The sequence below is a fragment of the Onychostruthus taczanowskii genome, unplaced genomic scaffold (genome assembly GCF_017590055.1).
Source record: "Onychostruthus taczanowskii isolate IOZ18803 unplaced genomic scaffold, ASM1759005v1 scaffold87, whole genome shotgun sequence".
Lineage (NCBI taxonomy): Eukaryota > Metazoa > Chordata > Aves > Passeriformes > Passeridae > Onychostruthus > Onychostruthus taczanowskii.
The window spans coordinates 1,624,378-1,645,969 of record NW_024506662.1 but is presented as its reverse complement, the minus strand read 5'-3'; the positions used below and the strand labels follow the sequence as shown (position 1 = coordinate 1,645,969).

Genomic DNA, 21,592 nt, shown 5'->3' with positions numbered 1-21,592 from the left:
CTAAGCTGTACATGCATCTATCCATGCAAATGCAGAATATGGCTCCCAAGACCTAGAACCAGGGTGTGTGCATGTGAAGACTGGATAGAAGGCCCTTCCGTGGAAGTTTACAAAAATATATAACCAATACTGTAGCTTAAGAAGTCAGTTTTACTCGTTACAGAGAACCCCAAAAAGTATTAACTACTTTTCAGACATTCCAGACAAGGTCACTTGTAACAAAAAAGGTCAAGTTCTCAAAAACAAGGTTTTAAAAGCGGATCTTTCCTTCAAGTGAACAGGACATCTGTTTTTACTCTTAACCATTTAGTCAGTTAAGACAATTTATTTAAGATTTCATGTGAACATATGCATAAACACAAATAAGTTTACTTCAAAACACATCTGCACAAAAAAAAAAAAAAAGGTTAACCCTTCAAAACATAACAGAGCAGGTCTGGTTAGTATGTAGCTATTGCAAATCTTAAAGATTCTGTGCATTAGGCCCACCCATATAGAAAGCAGGGGAAAAGTCAATGAAAGAAAATCACTGTTCAAGTCTAAGTGGTGTTTTGAAGAGCCAGCAGCCTAAGTGACACCATGAAGCTGGTCACAGTATCCCAACAAGCAGGCCTGCTTGGGCTGCTAGAGCAGTGTATCCTCCTGAAGGCGCCATTTCCTCCCCAGTTATTTTCTGTTCCGAAGGCGTTTAGATTTCCTAGGACAGTCTGTGGAATCCACCGCCTTCCTCCTTTTCCTGGGAGATTGTTCATTTGAGCCGGAACCTGAAGAATTCCCTACTGTGCTCTCCATCACCTCCCGCAGCTTGCGCTCCAGCTCGGCCAAGCGGGCGTTCTGTTCCCCAATGATTTGGGTTTGCTCAAGCAGTTTCTGGTCTTGATCCTGGAGCTGCTTCTGCTGCTCCTGCACTTTGACGCGCAGCTCCGAGATCTCCCGCTTCAGCGCCGTCAGGCCCGTGCCGTTGGCTTTCACCTGCTGCTGCAGCTTGGTGACTTCCTGCCTGGAAGGGCTCTGCTTGGAGAACAGCTGCATTGTTGTCAGTGCTGCAGAAGGCCCTGGAACTTCAGAGAGAACTGTGATTAATACTCTGCAACTTGCGGGTAGAAATGGTCCCAGTGTTTGTATTTTGCTTATCCCTACTCCCCACGCATGAATCTGAATACCCATGGCAAGTTATGTGAACAGGCAAACACATTTACAGTCACTTAAGTGTCTAACAAGAACATGTGGTAATCTCAGAGCACAACCAGTTTAATTTAAAATACTTACAGCTTTTCAGTAGTCAGGAAAAAAGTTCCTAATTTATTTTCTGTATATAAGCCCCCCTCCTTTTGCTGCATCAAAAACTGTAGAACTATTGTGTTGTCATCTAGACTTAGTGTTACAGATGTTGAGACAAAATCCCACAAAACATCTCTGAATTACTTAATACGGGATAGTTAAGACTGAATAAATATATTTCATTAGACCAGCAAAATTCTGCTGTCTTAGCTGCAGCTAAAGTTCTAAAAAATTGTAGTTTGGAACTTAACAAGGTATTTCGGTATAACTTACATTTTAGAAGAAAGGAATTTATTTTCCATGCTTCTTTAGAATCACTCCTCCTAAGCACTAAAACCATACTGGAATCTGAGCTTGGAACTGTTGATTCTAATAAAGTTCCTGCAAATCAAGGAGACTAACAGCTACTGTATAATTTCTTTCACTTTTTCTGCCATAAAAGGTATCTATCACTTTTTCGGTCATTATAGTCTTCTAGCAATGCTGTGCAATTAAGGTGCAACTTTAAGTGCTCTACAGACAGAAGAGTCTGGAACAGTCATCCTCCTTTTCCTCCTTTTTTTTCCCATTAGGATGGCAGCACACTACCATTACAGGACACTAAGGGGTTGCTATTGGGGAGGTTATGCCCTTCCCTCAACAAGAGAGAGGCATTTTATGCACCACAAAGCCTTGGCCTTGAAAAGTTGATTGAAATCAACTGTGGGTTTGGGCAATACTTCCTCAGCTGAGAGGCTCTATATTAACACATACATAGGCTCTATATACTAACACATATAATTTAAAAAAATGTAAACCCATATATAAATTTTAAAAAGGTATATAATTATAAAAATAAAAATACAACTAGCAGGATATACTAAAGGTGGCATACACACTTATGGCTAAAAAGATGGACAGGACATACAAGAAACAAAAGCATCTGCAGTTAGGCCTATTGTTTTTACTTAAGATATATTTTTTCCCCCTGGTTTTTACTAAGTTATCCTTCTAGAGAGTTAAATTTCACAGTTCCTAAAATGTGAACACATCCTGTATATGAAAAACTCTACAATTTTACCAATCTTTTACCATTAGGATAACTTCAGCCAAGAGGCAACTACCTTATAGTTTGATTCACAAAAGTTCTGGAAAGTCTGACAGAGTACTCGAAGGACCAGTTTAATGGCTTATTTAAAGACTGTTATTTTAATTTCCTTTTCACTATTACCTGTAACTATTTTGCTTGTTAGTGCATAATTTTACCAATCTTTTACCATTAGGATAACTTCAGCCAAGAGGCAACTACCTTAGTTTGATTCACAAAAGTTCTAGAAAGTCTGACAGAGTATTTGAAGGACCAGTTTAATGGCTTATTTATAGACTGTTATTTTAATTTCCTTTTCATTATTACCTCTAACTATTTTGCTTGTTAGCAAAAAAATAGTACCCCCAGTAAAGTAAAAAAAGCCCATTCCAGCCTTCTATGTACTACCACAGCTTAGTCAAATTCATTTGCAGCTTGTCCTAAAAATAAAAGGCATCGAGTTGTCATCTCATGTGCCAAATTTCAACCAAATGCAGCAATAAAGTCTCATTCATTGGTGGCACAAAAGCATTTGTTTAACGAATACACACTATGCATAATTCTAACATACATTCCAGTGACTGTTCTTCTAGTAGTACAAAGGCTCCTTAAATTTCAAAGCAAACGAATTTCAGTTAGCATTCTTAAGAAACGAGTATCACCAATATTTATGTAATAAAGCTCCCATTTAAGGGAGGGAGCATAGAAAACATACAGTGCTGTGATTTTTTTAAAGAACAACTAAATAAAACTTAACTATATGTTGGAATGAATACCTGGGGCAGTTCCTATTAGACGTCCCGATACATCTGACCCAGGCATCTTTCTTTTCAGTATTGGAACAATCTTCTCATCAAAATATTCCATAGCCATGGAGGAAATGTCCCTTAGTTCTTGAAGAACTTCATGAGCTCTCTGAGGAGCTCTTGTGGAGTTTACATATCTTAGCACTCGATAAATTTCATCTATTACCTAAAACATTTAAGAAGAATTAGGATTTTCTGATAAAGGCAAGATTATTTCAGTTTGTTCGAGGAATTCTGGCATATTTAGGGTTTTTTTACCACATAACAGTTGCACACCACTGTGTGTTTTAGTTCCAGATCAGCTTTTTGAAGTGTTGCTCATTATTTATCAGAGAAGCTATTCATTTAATCTATCACAACAGCTCTCTTCAAAGTCATGAAATAATGCTCATTAGGTAAAATGTGAAGTACAGCCACAGCTGGCTTGCAAGTTACATCATCTCTACTCAGCAGAGCATGATCATTTCCTTCAGGAAAACCTGAAGCAAGAAGCCCTACAGCAGAGCAGTCACTACCCCTGCCAGTCATGGAACAGAATTGGAGTAGCAAGAATTAGCATTATGTCAGCCTGAAGAGCTGTAAATATTTACTTGAGTCCATTGCCATACACACAAAATATTGCAAATTCAGATTAAGTCCAAAATATATTCATTTACAAAACATCAATTCACTATTGACAGAGAACAAAACTCTCTTGACAGGTGTGGAAAACAAAGCCCTTGAGTTAGGAGAGATACAGAGAGATGAAGGGAGTCTTGCTAATTTATGAATTAAAATCTGAGGCAGGTCAAGATAGGAGTGCTGGTTTCTTAGCCAAAGCTATACAGGTATTTTGCACAGGATTAAGAATGCTTGAAGAACACACATAATAAGGTGTGTGAAGAACACACCTTGTAATACAGAGCACCTTCTGTTCTGATAAAGGAAGCTTAGCTAAAAAGTCCCAAAAGCTAGACAAGACCTAAGTTTCTCATCAAACAATAAATGACTGCTCTAATTTCATCCACTTTATATCCTATTAGCAACAACATCCTCAGTATAAAACCTTGCATCAGTGTTCTGCTATCACACAGAATGCTGAACCTCAAACCAGGATTTGCATATTCTAACACAAATTCACTTCCTGACAGTTCTTTGGTGAAATTTCCTGAGGAAAGCAAAGCAGGTGGGAGGGAAACCACAGACTGTAAGTGAACACTAAGCCTTGAATCTGATTGACCAAAATATTAATTAATGGGTGAACTGGTAACTGTGCTGAGAGTGCAGCAGTGCTAGGAAACTCACACACCAAGTAAATCATTAAAAAAAAACCCCACCAACAACTTTTTAGCAGTTGTATCAAAATAAAATCAAAGGTGCTTACAAGTTGGTGCCCACAAGGAAAAGCAAGCTCACCTGCCCAACTCCTGCACACCCCTGGTCTAGGATGAATACTGCCTTTCCCTCTACTCTTCAGAACAGTAAAGCAACATTTTTTTCAAAGTATCCCATTTACCATGTAACTATCAGGGACTTAAGTTAATTTGATTTCATTGTATTACATTGTATATTTTTTTAAATACATGGTATATAAAAGTATAATGTAAAGTCATACAAGAATATAATTTAAAATGAATTAAATATCAAGTCAACAAGAGTAACAGAAATAGTTACTTCTTCAAGAAAAGAATACATTCCATGCCCACAGTTTAGCCTACCACTGTATGCATAAGTGCCTGCATGCTTCCCCAGAATCCAAGAGATAACTTTCCCATTCATCTCACTGCAGTTCAGTTCTCTGCCCACAAAAAAGTAACATCAACATATCCAAAGCTTACATGGGAAGATCAATGAATGGAGCATTAGGATAATGTTCACTGATCTCACTTAATCCCTGAGCTGTAGCAGTCTTCCTCTGAGCACGATTTTGTCAATTCCCCTGTGCACTGGTGATTTCACAGCTTATAAAACATCGATATCTCCAATGTACATCTTGCCTGCATAATTTATATTTAATGCTGGGCTGGTATTCTAAAACTCCAGAACTGTTCAATGATGTTCCCATTTAACACACTTTACATTTAAAACTAATTCCACCTACTGTACAAAAATATACCATCCACTGTAATACTGAACAGTGTTTTGACATACTAAATACCTTAATTCAATTAACCTGAAGTACTCAAACCCTTAAGAAGGTGCCTAAAATCATGACTGACTGAGTAACTAGTGTTATGTGTAATCTAAATTACTACAGCTTCAGATGGCCTGATCACATGTGTTTTTCTAAAAGGTTGTAGAAGATGAATATACCACAAGTCAAACATCAGAATCAAGAGAGAATCTAAGGGCAAATAGAAATCTAATTTAAAATAATTAATATTTAAATACAGCCTGGTTTATTAATTTCAAACTGCCTGATAAAACAAGAGTATTGGCTTATAGGTTTATTTGCAAGTGTGTGTATATATATGTTAAAAAAATATATAAATATATATACACACACACACAAAATATCAATTTTCCCCAGCTGTGCCAGGTTAAGTTACACAATCCTATATTTTAAACACAGATACATATTCGCATAATACAGTCTGCATTTTACCTTTCCAGGTATGAAGCAACAGAGATTGGAATCCACATACTTCATGAAAGTCATATTTAGGAGAGAGAGTCTCGTTTCCACAGCAGCAAGGATGTCTGCATGGCGAGCTAATGAATGGTTTCTCCTTTCTGACTCCCGTCTGGAAGACAGACCACAAGGTGACACTGATTTAACAAAAAAATCCAACTGTAACATTTGTCAAGTTAATTTCACCCTTAAAACCCTGTAACCACTAACATTTGTCTTCACAGAAATAACAGATACTGAGACCCAGCTAGGAACAGCGCACTAAACTTTCTTAGACAAAATTTGTTCTCTAAGTAATTACTATACCTTATGTGCTCCATAAATTTTGTATGTAATTGAGGACTATTTAAGAACAAGGCTGCAGTACTAACTAGCAGCAGCCACTGAGTCAGAGTGAATATATTTATCCCACCCACTCGTATGGTCAGTACTTCGATGCAATTGAAATAATAATTAGTAGTGAAGTTTACATAGTGAAGAACTACTAAGAAGTTTTGGTTGAGATAGAAACACTTTTTGATAAAGGACCTCTATGCTAAGTAGCATTTAGTTTCTTCACTCTGACTGGGAAATATGATAGGACACAGCAGCAGCTGCACTTATTCACTGGGAAGAGGAAGAAAGACGTTGCTTTAGTGAGAAATCAGTTCCCAGTAATGCTCACATGTCAAATCCCTCTTCCTTGTTCCCATTTAGTCCTTGCCAGTGAAAAACCTTGTGCTTTAAAAAAAAGCAGAATATTTGATAAATAATCAGTGAAGGCAGTTGTTCTTGAAAAGGAATGGCATTTATTCATTCCCAGGAATCCTCCTTTGATTTGTCAGAAGAGTTGAGTAATACAGAACCCAGATTTCTCTGTTTGAAATACCAGACACACTTCTCACACCACTATTCTGTAATTAAATCTTAGGTTCAAGGTGGTTTTAGGAAAAAAAAAAATAAATAAAGGCAAATGTAACTCAAATTTTCAAGATATATAAGAGAATTAGCCAGAAAGGAATTCCTCTTCAATAATCTGCTTAAATGAATCTAACACATTTAAATTTAATTCCAGTTTTAACTGGTACATACCTTGGAAGTTGAGCTTTAACTTGCTTTTGACACAAGTTGTGGTATCTTTCCACTTTCAGAAATCCCTGATTTAACATTCTCTGGCAAACCAAGTCCATTCGTTTACAAACCTGTATTTAAGTAAAAAGAAATCTTAAGGCTCAATTAAGGCCACAACTCACTTTTACTATTATCTTATCCCTACTTGCCAGGTAGCAAAATATTCTCTTACTGTTTTTTGCTCCATTTCAACAAGCAAAAAGTGCAGTTGAGATTACGGCATTCCCATCTCCACCAAAGATCACAATACTCCAAAAAGGAGCAGCTATGTTTCACACAGTTCACAAATAAATCTGTTGATTTTGCCTAACAAGAGACAGTAGGCTGACTGCCACCTATTAGAAGCAAATACAATTTCCTCTGATTTTAATGGAAGTTGCAAATGCCCATGCCTGGCTTTCAGCATAGTCTCCAGTGTGATTCTGGTAGATAAAATTAATATTTTTTAGTCTCAAAAATAGAAACCTTTAAAGACAAGAAATCACAGTGGTTTTCTTCCAGTGTTTAAGGCTTAAGCTTTTAAACTCAACCACAATTAAATTTAAAAACACATGGAAAACACTGCACATGGAACAAGATTCTCCTTTTTGTATAAGAAAGTATCTTCTCCTCTGTTTAAAAGATTCCTTTATTTGTTGTTGGACACCAGTAGTCTCAGGGGTTTTTTGCCCCACAGATTTAGGAAGAAGGGGCATGAAGAGCTGCAGAAGATATAATAAACTGCTAAAGTTAAACCTTCACAAAGTTACCAGTTACAAAGCCAACTCAGACAAAAGTTTAAAGCACTTGCTATTCAGTTCTGAAGATACAAGAGCTTAGTGACCCAACTGTTCTTTGAAATAGCTTTGCTTTTGTTGGGATTTTTTAGGTACTGAAGTCCACAGTTCCCACTGTGACCCCACTTACCAATAAATAGGCTTTCTATTTTTTTAATAAACACTTACCCTTTCATAACTTTAAAGTCTATGTAAGTTTATACCTTGAGGAAGAAGATTCTCACCTCTCCCAGAAAAACCTGCAATTACTTTGTGTAATGCCTTCTGCATAAAAAGAAAGAAGTTCTGCTTTGTGTGCCAGGTTCTGTGAGAACTGACCACTTTCAGACAGGTCTGTATGCACAGGCCATTAAGCAGTGACTGTGGATCTGCCTGTGCTCCTCGGTATTACATTTTTCTGGTTAACAAAGAAGGATCAGACAGACAAACGGCAGAGGGAGAGTCTCAGCACACTCTGCCCCACATTCAGTGATCCAGTTAAATCGTCTCCTGTGTATCAGGAAAAACGCTGGCCCTTCCTACAGGAAGGAGGAAATCGTTCTTTCTTCCCTGAGCTCATAGCGGATTTAAATCGTTTTTGAGTCAAGGCTTTGCAGCTTCCTCGCAGCTCTAAAGGCACCGAATCCCTGAAGCAAGAACTGGGAGCTGCACGGGGCTGCGTCAGCTCTGCAGTCACCAGAGGAAAACATCTCCAGCCAGGCTGAGCTCCGCGCTCGGAGGCGGCAGAGCGGGTCTGACCCTCGAGCACAGTGACATCTGCCGGCAGAGGCCCCCCAGGAGCTGCAGCCACCACGCGAACCGCGCTGGGGCTTTAGCCTTCCTCCTCTGCTTGCCCTACACAGCAGGAAAGATTATTTCCTCCAGTTTCTCGACACTACCCATATTTAGTCAATAATCTGTCCAGAACACAAACTCCGGGACCACCAGAAATCAAAAGTGTTTGTTTGCAACTTATGTTACCAATCATTTCATAATTCTCAGCTAGTTCACCACTTAACCACAGAGCACCTGGATTTATAGGAACAATGTATCTCTTCTAGACTGCACAGTAGCATCACTACACTTTTAGGTGTCCATAGCCATCCAAGACAGTTTGATATTACGTATTCTAACAGATCATAAATTGAATTTCCTCATCCTTGTATTTGCAATTTTGGTGAATGTTTTCTTATTTTAGTCACAGAGCTGAAAGAGGCTGCGTTTCCTCAAAGGTCAAGTCCAACCAGACCCTGTGTTAAAGTTTCAGGGTTATAAAGGTATTCCAACCCATGTAAAAAGCAGAAGGAGAGGTTGCTTCTTCACGTGCTGACTTTTATGTGATAAAACATCACATAAAAGCTTTCTCTGATCCTATAAACTAATTTTCCACTTCATTTGTTAACAAACTGACACAATCTACTAATCTCCTTAAAAAACATGTTTTATTTCTTCCAAGCTTCACTACCAGATAACCAACTCCACAACAAATACAAAACATCCTAGAGTATTTACATTCAATGTATGTTATTTTTCTTAGATGGTACACTGACACCATGGTCCATAAAATGCCTTTTTTAGGGTAAAGTAAGTGGCAAAATGCTTACAACTTCATCAAGAAACCTTAAAAGAGAAATGCCTGTAAATATAGACTGGCTGCAACTGGGAATATTAAGGCCATGCTGTCCAAAGGCTATCAGTCCTTACTTGTGCTGTGCAGGAAATAAGCACAAGTTTGCTGCAGAATCTAAGTAATTCTGACTTGTGGCAGAATCCAAGATAACCTTCTCAGAGTGTTCACGGAAGGAGGTTGTGGACTGTGTAATTTTAATCATGCTTGTTGTAGTAATAGCCTGAATGGAAGTGCCCTTCCAAGCTCAGACATGTGATTGAAAAAGAAACTGGAATCTAAGAATTTCATTATTATCGCACTGAAGTAAAAATTTCAAAGCTTCTGCAAGTCACTGAAAACATCCCTGTAAAAGGAGCCTTCAAAAGCTGGAAGATAGTGAGCTTCCCTGTCAGCATGCACAGTACAGCTTCAGACATTGGCATCCTCGGGGTTTTCTGTGCTTCTCTCATGGGGATCATCTGAGGAAGTAGATGAAGTAAATACTCAGAAGGGCTGAAAGCAAAATGCTGCTGCTTTTCCTCTCATTCACTTTGTGTGGACAAAAGTTTGAGGGCTCAAGATTTCCCCCATTTCAGACATGACTGCTCTCTGAATACCTATTGTTTAGTCTCTGCTCCTTGGATCTACTTCACTGCTTAACCTGTAGGAGCTTCATTTATGCTTCCACACACAGTAACCCCAGGAATACAGAAAGCATTATGCTCAGGAAAGCAAGTGCTTTTTGCACAATGAGGGGCCCACAGCTTTGCCTTGTCTGATGGCAATCATCACAAGCAGGAAATGTTCTTTACCTCATCCTTTGGGGACAGAAAAAAAAAGACTTCTGGATCTTATGCCTGAGATTATGCTCCTCATTATGCTCTACATAAACAATGCACATTCCTATCTCCATTTCAATCTGAAAACATTCTGGTGCTCTATGTCCTCCCACCCAGCCAACTCCTCAGTCTGTTGTTTTGTATACACTGTAGATACAAGCCCAGTTCAATTCAGAGACTTTTTTTTTTTTTTATGGCTCACTGAGCTAAGGTGATCCAAAATAAGACATTCCTTCCACGATGGAATCCAGAAAATGCATCAAAATTATTGGTTTAGGGAATCCACATTTTTTTGTCTAAACATGTATGATCAAACTTTGTTTAGGTCAAACGATGTCCTGGGTTTTCCTGCCTTCCTCAAGATGCTTTATCCCATGGAATCCCACATTCTAAGGGATAATGAGGCTGCTTTTGGGCATGTTTCTAATATGCATGAGAGCTGAGCAATTTCATATCTGTCATTCAATTAATGTGCTCCTGCAATGTATCTTTAGCACAATACTACTTATTATAAGATACACTCATTCATCTTTGATAAGCAGCTCAAGTCAGTCCTCACGGAAAACAAAAATTTACTGCTTGTGCAAGGCAGCTCTTAGAGCAGGAACACGCAGGTCTTGCCAAAGGCTACCCACCACCTTTAAAAATCCCAAAGTAATGAAGTTTCATTCTGAATTTATGCCTGGGCACTACTATTTTTAAAAGCTACCTTAATTCTCTGACAAAAGCACCTGGAGCTATAAGAACATTCTGCCTCTCAGTGAACTGCCAAAGAACACCTTCAGCTCTGAACAGCCACCTGAAAGACCCAGCTGATCAAGCTTATGGGCTCAAACCAGAAGGCTTTGGTTCTTTACATTACTGCTGGTTAACAAAAGGCTACTTTCTTCTCAGAGGAATGCTCATAATGCCTTCTGATGTGCTTAAGGGAACTGTTAGGAATTTGATGGAGATTAATTTTCTTGGCTGCCATTGACTCAAAAACTCAAAGTAGGGAAAGACCAACCGAATAGTTTCCTTCATTTTACGCTCAGTATTGTTCCAAGTTGGTATTTATCAAGTCTGGTTTTGCATATTTCTGAAAATTCGGAAAGGGGCAATCCCCTTCTAGAAAAAGGAACTTGGAGGTGTGTCTCATATTACTTCCTAAGCGCCAGTGAGAGTTAAATAGCCAGTTTAGTCCTGACATCCTCACCTTTCCTACTCTCACCTTCACTGCCAACACAGCATTACACACACTCAGAGCTGGAGAAAGAAAAATCCTTCTGTGGACTTGCGAGAGCTCCCACAGGCACTGCCACTCACGATACGCAAGGGGAAAGCTGCAGCCACGGGCTGTGCCTGCCGTTGCAATTCTGAGCCTGAAACGTGGCACATCCAAACACCATGTGATTCACTTCCCTTCCCAGTGGTCAAACTGCAAGTACCACCTGTGATCTTGGGCATCTCCTGTGCAGGGCCAGGAGCTGGACTTTTGTGATCCTCGTGGCTCACTCCTAACTCAGGATATTCTCTGGTTCTCAAGTACCACATCTTTTTTACAGATCCACTACCTACTCTCACAGAAGAAGCTGAAGTCCTCAGGGGACTGACAGCACACTCTAGAAATATTTAGGAACTGGTGTGCTTGGAGCAATATAAATGAGAACAGATTTTCTGCTTGAAGAGCTTTCGGTTTATAGTTACAGTCGGGATGCAACACTTCAGGTTACTGATCCAGGACACAGGCAGTCCAATTTCCTGCAGAAATACACTTGTAATATTATCCAGTTTAGACTAATCAAGTTCTTAAAATAGGAATGGTACAGTGCATGCACGTTTACTGAGGGTTACATAAGCTGTGCATTAATTCCCTCACTATTGTTCCAGTTACAAACTCATAAGAGGTTCAGTAAGACAGCTTATCATAATATGACATAGTTTACATCAGGCTCCTTATGCAGGCAGTTAAATATTGATATACATTGATCTCCTCACTGACAGCTGCAGGGTTTTTGGCATTATCAAGTTCAGAGGTGCAAATACTATATGTTATTAATTACACATCCACTAAGACTGGAAGAAGCAGGCAGGTTTTTTTGGTTTGGGTTTTTTTGTTTTGGTTTTTGGGTTTTTTTTTTACATCTCCTTTTTTGACCCACATTTCTAGACAGGGGAGGATTCTTGGAGCAGCAGGCTCACCACCTCCTACACTTGTAGGCTTAAACCCTATAAGCAAAAATAAACGCACATATGAGACACAATAGACTACCCACCCCAACCAGTCACTAGGAGAAATGAGCCGCCAGCAGCCCGGTGCTTTCTCACAGAGCGTGAAGGGAATGAAAGAAGTCAGAGACGGTATAAAGAGCTGCAGGAACGCGTGTTTGGAAGCGCACACGGAGAGCGGAGAAGGGATAAAGCCCCATCGCAGCCCACCTCATCCAGCCCCTTCCCCAGGGAGCGCCGGGGCCGCCGCCACCCCCGCACCTGCCCCGGGCCGGGCGGGCTGAGCCGGGTCCCGGCCGCAGCCCCGGGGCCCCCGCCCCGCCGCCTCCCCTCCGCGGCCCCTACCAAGCGCAGCTGGCTCGTCTCATCGTAGGACAGGAAGCTGAGGATGCTCTCGATAGCCACGATGGGCAGCCCCATGAGCGTGTTGCTCTGAGGCGGCGGCTCCATGGGCGCCAGCGGCTCGGCGGCCTCCGGCAGCGGGGCCGGGGAGAGCCGCGCCGAGCCCGGGGCGCCGCCTTCGCCCTCCGACACGAGCCGCTCCTCCGGCGCCGCCATCTTGCAGCCCGTCCTTCCTCCGCGGGGGGACAGTACCGCCTCTCTGTGACGCCTCTTCCGCAGCCGTCACGGCGGGCCCGCCCCGGCATTCCCGCACGGAGTGAGGGAAATGGAACTCCCGGTGCTGCTGTGGTGCCTGAGGGCTTGGGTCGCTACCCCTGCCCGGGGAGCCGTTCGCGGGCCGGCGCCAGAGGCATGGTGTCCGACTCTTGTCGGTAGTGCCCGGAGACAGAACGAGGAGCAAGGGCCGTAGACTAAAACACGGGAAATTCGCCAACCCGAGGAGAAATTTTTAAGCTGAGGGTGGCAGAGCAGCTGGAACAGCTGCCCCGGGAGGTCGTGGAGTCTCCCTCCCTGGAGACATTCAGACCCCAGCTGGACGCGTTCCTGTGTCACCTGCTCCAGGTGACTGTGCCTTGGCAGGCGGTTGGACTGGCTGATCCCCAGAGGGCCCTTCCAACCCTAATGATTCTGTGATTCCCGTGTGGGATTCCCACTCTCTCCGTGAGGAGTTTCCCTGATACCCAACCTGAACTTCCCCCGAGGTGGCTTTAGAGCATCCCCTCGTGTTGTAGGGCTGGAGGCCGGAGAGAAGGAATGAACGCCTCCCTGTCCATGCCCCCCTGTGGGAAGGAGCTCCCAAAGCTCCGTGGGTGCCGCAGCGCAGGAGCGCGGCAGTGCTCCGTCCGCACAGCACAGGGACCTGCCGGGAGAACGTGCTGGGTTACCGTGGGGCACCTACACGGTGGAAAATACCTCTGTAGCTCCTAAGCGAGCCAAAACTACATCCTCGCTACAAAGTAATCCAGCCTGCTAAATTTTACCTGTGGATGGGCAAGCACCCCCTTCAGTGGCTGGTGTCCAAGCTGCCCCTACTCTGGTGGCACGGGGAGCCACAACAGCCAGAGGGCTCCAGGTCCGCTGCCAGCCTTTGGGATCAGAGCCAGCTGGCAAAACCCTCGGCAGCCCGAAAGCCACTGCCTGGAACCAGCCATAACTGAGCAGGCGGAACATCCAGAATAAAGCAAACTCTGCTCCTTTATCCTGTATGTTGAGGAGGTTTCTGCATCAGATTGCTGGGACAACAAAAGGATGGGACCAAGACTGTTTCTAGAACATTCCCTGGTGCTTCTGAGAAGAGACACTCCCCAGTTTCACAAGCATGTTAGCCTCATAGAAGTTGGTACAGCCTTTGAAAAGTATGGTGCCAGTCTCCTCAGTGCCTTCAGCTGCTGCTGCTGCTTTGTTTCTCATCAGCAGCGTTGGGTGTCTGTGCTTGACTGGGGAGCTGGTGCTCCTGAGGACTGACTTGCCAGAGGATATCACTGAACAAATGCCAAGAGTGAGGGTAGCAACCACTTCTTTCAGTACCTTCACCAAGGTAGTACAGCTTAAAATATTACAGGACTAAAGAATTAGCTGCCTGCAGCACCTATGTACATTTTTTTTTTTTTAGCCATGCTTCCTCTCTTTAAAGTTTTATCCTAACCCATTTCTTTCACTCCCTCCTCTCCTCAGAAACTCATCTGCAACCTCTTTCTTAAAAAAAAAAAAACCAAAAAAACAAAAAAACCCAAACCAAAAAAAACCAACAAAACCAAAAAGAGGCATCTGGAAAAGAACTAACTTGGGAGCGGGGCAAACGCAAGGGTAAGGCTTTATGTGTGTCATCCTAATGGCACTCCAAAAATGTGTGCTGAAATTAATATTTCCTTTTTAGGAGCAGAACACTGTGTGCCTTGTATGGATCTGGAAGTGTTTTGCTCCCTCCCCTCAACTCATCAATGCTGCTATCTTGCAACAAGGGTTTTATTCCTGTGCATGGTTTCAGACCTGATCTCCTTTCACATGCACCGTCAGCAGTTTAAAACTCACTCAGGAGAATTCTTTATGAACTTGTGACTTGGCACGTGAAATTTGGGCTGGCAGTGTGTTGATGCTTTAAAAGGAAGTGGGATTTTTCATCCTACCTAAGCATATAAGATCTCACATTGTTTCAAGAGAGTGTTTCCTTTTTTTTGGCCATATAATTTAGACAATTTCAGTTTTTTAGATACAGCTCTATGTTTAATAAATATGAGCTGTATGTTTTTCATATCACCAAACAATAAATACAATGAACAATATCTATTTTATGCTAACTATATACAGACATTAACAGTTAATAAGTCTATTTTAGTAAGTTGGGTAATTCTGCTGCCTTCCAGGTTCTGACTCATGTCTTTCCCCAGTGTATCTGGTGTCATTTTTCTGAGCATGCATCACTTTGCATTAATTTGGAAAAACACAGTTCTCACGCACTTTCACAAAACCCCCATTACACACACTGCAGTGGATGAACTTCTCAGTTATTTTGGGATACTGTGAAGCCAGAAAACTTGATAATACTTTCTGAAAGGGATAAAATAAAGTTATGTAGAATCTATTTGCATATTACATGTCATGTATCATCTTGAAATAGCCTTAAATTTTAAAATCTTGAAATAGCCATCATTTTTATTTAACCATGTTAGAATTATAAGCATAGTTGGATTGATTTTTTTTTAACTTCTCAATGACTCACAAGAAGGTGTTAGGGGAAATGAAATTTTTCACTCCTTTCATGCAAAAATCCTCATAATATTTTGATTTATGTTTGGGGGAATGAAATTTGAATATCTCCATACTCTGGGCTGTATATTGTGCTCCAAACTTATTGGAGTGTGGTGTGTTCAGGCTGTGAAATTTTACTGAAATTGTGTGGAATGTTTTGATTAGGCTTTGTATGGCAGCAAACAACACCAAGAACTGTGATGAAGAGGAAGGAGCCTGGCTCAAACACAAGTCAAGTTGTATCTGTGAGATCTGAGAAAGGAGGAGAAATTAAAGAAAGGGTAAAAAGAGAGAGAGTGAGAAGCAGAAGCTAACAAGCAGACATCTGGGAGGATGGGAGTGGTGGAAAAAAATTAGCAGCGGGGGTTGGAGGTGAAGGAAAGTGTGTAAGTAGGTCAGAACTGTCATGTTGATTAGGAATATTGGAGCAAAGAGGAGTAACGTGCTCAGAAACTGATGGTAAGAGCAGAAGTTGGGTAGGAGGAGAACAGATTTGTTTTATTAAGTCAGTGTAATCAATAGAAAAATAGAAAAGCCTTTACCCACACAATATGTTTTCTTCTTGGGGGCAGCAGCAGTTTGCTCACTTCATGGATATTTAAAGAAATGGTAAATTTGAAATAAGTCTGGTTTATTCACACAGCTGTACTTTCATTCAGGCTGGTGGACACTAAGGCAGAGTAAAGTCTTTCTTGCTTAAAGGTCTTTTTGTGAAAGGCATTAAAAATGGGAAAAAAAGGGAATATTTAAATTTCCTTTGAGTGTGTTGTTAATAAACACAGAGAGCAGTGTAAATTTGAACACATTAATCTTTCACAGCTGAAGCTTTTAATCCTCTAATAGGTAAATGAGTAAATATTGTGGTATGAAGTCAGCTTCAGATATTAATGTAATCCCAGTTTAATTAAATCAATATAAATATTTAACTGGATCCTTTGCAGTTTAATCAGTTTTGGACCCAGTAGTGCTACATGTTACATAAAAATCTGGTTGAGAAACTGACTCTAAAATCTACATCCACCCCTTAATTTACTTGTAATACTGTATATTAGGTATCTGAATGTAATCATGTGTTGACGTTGAGAGGCACAAGAATACGATGCTCCATGGGAGATGAGAGGTAGAAGCACAAGGAAAGCAAGTAGACAGGAAGACAAAAAATACAGTCTCTTTAGATTTTTCTGAACTGAAAGTGTGGGGACCAGACTAATCTTGAGTGATTTATGTAGGCCAGGCATGTTGCACAGTCAAGCTTTCATCAAATATGTTTTTCAGTTTCAAATTTCAAGAAAAAACTTAAAATGTTTTCATATCCACAGGAAAAATGGCATTTGTAGACACACACTGTATTAATTCTACTCTACTACTAATTAATGACAAATCAGGTAAACCGATGTACGTGGGGAATAAAAAACTAGGGTTCAGACAAATATTCTTTTCTATTTCCTTGTAGTCAAAATACCTCCCCCAAGGAGGGCTGCAGAATCAGCTCCTGACAGCGTGTTGCCTTGGTCAGGTTACACATCCTCCCTCACACAGCTGTACTCAGAAGTAATCTTGGTCAACAAGCTTAGATTAAAAAAATAAGATGCTTTCATCAGATAACATGACTTCTGCTAGTTCTCTGTATTATTCTCTTGTAGGATGTTTGCTATCCTTAGGGCTCAGAATTAGTTATCACCTTGAGGAAGGGCTCAGTTTTGATGTAAGTTCCAAGGAATTCCTTTAATTTCAGTATACTAGCACATACTTACACTATGGTAAAGATAATTCAGGGGAGACATCAGTAATGTCTCTGTGTCTCAGAGATATCACCTCAGCTTGGTGAAATACCATAGACACAACAAACTGCACAAGTACTTTTGATGTCCCCAGGTCTGCCAGGGTTATCTCAAGCAGAGTTTGATATTCTGAGGCACAGGACTATAGCTCTGTGTGAGGAAGTGCAAAGAAAATAGATAAATTAACCATGAGAAGAGGTTTACAAAGACATGGTCTGCTCAGTCCTGCAGTCACTTTATAAAAAATATATTGTTGAGGGCCTGATCTTGAAATAATTTTGTATTTTCTGAAATCCCTCTGGTTTAATTCTCTCTTGACTCCAGAGGGACTGCTAGCATGAGCTAAGTCTGGCTTCTTGGCAGCTGAGCAACAGGGATGAGGCAACAGTAAAATGGCAGTGCTCATTTAACTCTCCACATCCTCCAAACATCCAGCTGGGATGAAGGTCCAGAGTCACTGTGTGGCTAATCAGTGTCTTAAAGTTTCTGGTAAGGAATGGGATTTTGATCACAGAATTTCTGTTTCCAGCAGCTGACTATATTTGTGCTTAATGGGAATGTGTTTCAGTTCCTTCCCTGTTTTTCCTCACTGGCCAGCTCCCTTATGGGGCTGGATGAGTGGCTGCAGGCAGATACAGCTTTCCCAAATCTCTGTAATTGCCCTAAACAGACATTTTGTTACAGAAGGTCTTCTGTCAGGGTCTGTGCTCAGATAAATGGACAGGGATCCAGAGTGAGTGTCGTGACTATAATTTGGTTATTGAGAAGAATGGCAGCTGTGTGTGATGCATACAAAACACTAATTTGTTGAAGGATACTGGTGTCTAATGGAAGAGGAAGTTTCTTTCTCCTCTTTTGAAGACACGGTGCAGACTTGCTTTAGCTGGCTGGTTGTTCAATTACCTGTGAGGGGAAAAAAACCCACACAGAATTTAAATTATCAAGAAAATAATTCTGAGTGAGGAAATTGGGATTTTCTTCCAGCAAGTAACTTGGGAAGTTAGAGGAGCTTTAGTTTAATGAAGTTAAATAATTCCTTGTTGATCTGGAATAAATTGAAGACTTCTCTTTAAAGTGAGCGATGCTTGTGATATTAATGACACTTTCTATTTTTAGAGAATCATTCTTTCAAACTATTCAAACTGTATTTAAATGATTTAAATGATCAGCCTAAGGCCTGAATAGGTTGCAGCAAAATTGATGTAAATTTCTGAAGCATTTTCTGAGTGCTGCCGGCTCTGTACAATTATTAGTTTACTGAGTAACATGATTATGTACTTTGTGCAGTGGGTGCATGTGAGACTGTCACAACTTAGATAATGGGGTTAGTTTACAGAGAGGATGCAAGTTAAGCAAAAAATAATTTTTAACTAACTTTAAAGTTACAGAGTCTGAACTTTGGTTGTCTTGTGTAGTTGCTTATATGCATGACTAGCTCTACATACAGTGACCAGTGATGTTTATATTTACCTTTTGTAGTAGTAAGTGCAAGGTAATGGCTCTCAGGGCTCTGAGTGAGGTAAATGTAACTCAGCTGTTTCTCGTGTTGGGAAAATCTAGATTTTATTTCAGCTGTGGTGTAGGAATGTGACAGAATACAGTTATTTGTTTAGATTTTAAATGGATTTAATCTGAGTGTGAATAAGGAAATATACATCACAACAAAATGGACTTGGTGTGAGCACAAAGCACACACCATCCAAGGAGGGGCCTGATGATGTTCTGCATTAAACATGCACTGATGTGAAAAACTCCCCAAAGAGGCTCATTTCAGCTTCCAGACACAAGTTTGGAGAAATGGCTTATCTCCAAGAGGAAGGTATGCCTGCTGTATAACTCCTCAATGTCCAAGACAACTACACCTAGAGAACGGGCTGACAGAAGTTGTGGCAAGCCACTGTGTCTTGCTTTAAAATTTACACTCGTCAAATGCTTCTTGATGTGCTGCTTTGAATGCAGCATTGACCAAAAGCTTTTTCTTTGGAAGCAGCCACTGGAATAACATGGGATGTCCTAGCTGATGTTGTTAGCAAATTTCTGAAAAGATTTCATAAATCTTACCTGCAGACTTTGGAACTTGGTCAAACACTGGAACAGGCTGCCCAGGAAAGCGATGGAATCACTGCCCCAGAAGTGTTCAAAAAAATGTGTAGTTGTGGCCCTATGGTTGTGAAGGACCTGGCAATGTTGGGTTAATGTTTGGACTTGATGGCTTTGAGGTCTTTCCCAACATTAATGATTCTATTAATGGGAACTAATGATTCTAATTAAAGGGAACTTTATTTTCCAGCGGCGAGATAGACTCAGTCATTGCTGTGTGTTTTCCCCCAGACTGTTTTTGCTGTGAGGTCTGTTATCTGATGTTTTGAAAACAAATTAAATGGGAATGCAGCATTAAATAGTGGAAATGAATCTAACGACAAGAGGGCAGCTGGTGGATTAGCAGAACTCTATGTAGGTGCTGAAAGTGTTAAGCCATCTGTTTTCTCTTCTTTAGCTGCATTTTCTCTTTGTGAGGAAGTTTGACAACACGGACTAATCGAGGTCTTTATGTTGAATCACTGCCTGGAAAAGCCTTATCTTGAGCTGAAGAGTAGCTGTCTAAATTAGGTGCCAGAATTGCAATATTGCTGGAAAGAATCCAGACTTATGAAGCTGCTGTGCCACAGCCCGATGAGTTTAGGTGAGTAATTCTCTTGGCATGTCCTTTTTTTTTTTACTTATTTTCTCCACAGCAATCTCAATTCCAAAGCTTTTCCTTCCTTCTGGGCTCTTAAATCATATCCTTGGGGAATTAGAGCTCACAAGTCTGATTTGGCGGAGTTTTAACAGTAGGTGGCAGTGGACAGCAAATGTTACCCGGCTGCCCTCCCGTACCTCTTCTATTGCTGCTGCTGCTCTCTTGATTTATGTCAAACACCCTCTGAAATGACTGCCTTAGAAGCAGTCTGAGAAACACATTCAGCTTTTTGCTGAAGTATTGAAGGGTTTATTAAAAACAACCGAAAGGTAGAGCTTCCCCCCTCCCCCCCCTTTTAAATTCCTATGAGTTCTTGCAAAAGGAATGTCACCTGATAATCCTCCAAATTTTTGTCAGGACTGTAAAAGGGGTCTTGTCTAGTCTGGAAGTAGTTCTGGGCAGTCTGGTAGAGCAGAGGATGTGAAGTTACTATTAAAATTGCTTGGGTGCAGCACTGAAGGAATTATGTGGAGTTTTTGAGTTCTAAGTAGTGTGCTGAGAGCATGAAATACAGCAGTGTTTTTCCAGCCTTGTCCTACAGATCCCATTGTATGGGAAGACTGATAACTAGAAAAGATGATGCTGTTTATTTCTACTGATTATCATTACCAATACTGTCTGTAGCGTCTCTGCTACTGCAGGTTTTTGTGGTTCAGATCAAGTTGATCTCCTGTGGAAAGAAAAATAATTCTGCTACATTTCTGTTTAGTGGTTTTGTGGACTTTTTTTCCCTTTTCTTGGATACTTTTCAAGCCATTCCAGGAGTATGAACTCCCCTTGAACTGATGCCTTGTGAAGACTGACCTAGAACAGAGGCTAGATGGAGTTAAAGAGCTACACCCAAGATGAACACAAAAATATTAAAAGGCCTCAATGGATACATCTTGGGAGCACAAGAGCCCAGCCAGAGCTACACCCAATATGAACACAAAATGGCCACAAAATGGACAACCAGTCACAAGGTCTCTCACTTTTATAAGTTCTGGTCCATTAGCATATTGGAGTTAATTGTCCAATTACAGCTACAGCTCATGAAGTCCCATCCTTCTTGTTTTTCTCTCTTCAGTCCACATTGTTTGTGCTCTTGGGCCTGAGATTTGGATCAGTTGTCCTTGGTCCCAAGCTCGAGAAGGAATTGTTTTGTCTCCCTACTCTGTGAAGACAGCTTTCTATCCCTTAATACGAAGCTCAGAACTACCCACTAAAGTAGTACAGAATCTGAAAAATATAAAAACTAAAACCTGAGGCACCAGAACCCTTGCTGTGATCACTTCTAGGGAACTCCATGCGGCCTGAGTCAAATGCAGCATGCTCTGCTTAGGCCACCAAAAGTAGTGGGAACCAGGGAAGAGGTGCAGAGCTCCAGCTGTCCATGCCATTGGCTCCAGATCCTGTGGATCTCATCTTCTCTTCCTTTTTCTGACAGCTCTTGTATGCAGGACTGGGAACTGCTGCCAATGCTCCTGTGCATGACTCAGTTATCTCCAACCGTCGACACTCTGGAGCATGAACCTGCACTCAGAAACCCCCACATATTTCTGCCCTCTCTGGGGGAGCCATCAACTCTCTGCTGATAAACCAGAAACTCTGTCCTGTAATTAATAACCTGTTGTGAGAAATTCATGCCGTGCTTCTC

The 21,592-nt window shown here is 41.1% G+C and overlaps 1 protein-coding gene across 1 annotated transcript; it reads right to left on the bottom strand.

Annotated features, from left to right (window-relative positions):
* Positions 1–132: 132 nt before the first annotated feature.
* Positions 133–12,851, bottom strand: FBXO28 (F-box protein 28). Its single transcript, XM_041425137.1, has 5 exons — positions 12,631–12,851; positions 6,836–6,945; positions 5,738–5,876; positions 3,124–3,319; positions 133–1,061 (listed from the first exon to the last, which is right to left on the bottom strand). Exons 1-5 carry the CDS (start codon positions 12,841–12,843, stop codon positions 667–669), a joined length of 1,053 nt encoding a protein of 350 aa, XP_041281071.1. The 5' UTR covers positions 12,844–12,851; the 3' UTR covers positions 133–666.
* Positions 12,852–21,592: the final 8,741 nt, after the last annotated feature.

Excerpts from the sequence above, each read along its gene's own strand:
- FBXO28 (XM_041425137.1), bottom strand. The coding sequence starts at position 12,843 with ATGGCGGCGCCGGAGGAGCGGCTCGTGTCGGAGGGCGAAGGCGGCGCC. Across the intron at positions 6,946-12,630 it reads AGACGAGCCAGCTGCGCTTG|GTTTGTAAACGAATGGACTT; the intron begins GTAGGGGCCGCG and ends ACTTAAATACAG. Across the intron at positions 5,877-6,835 it reads GTTAAAGCTCAACTTCCAAG|ACGGGAGTCAGAAAGGAGAA; the intron begins GTATGTACCAGT and ends TCTGTCTTCCAG.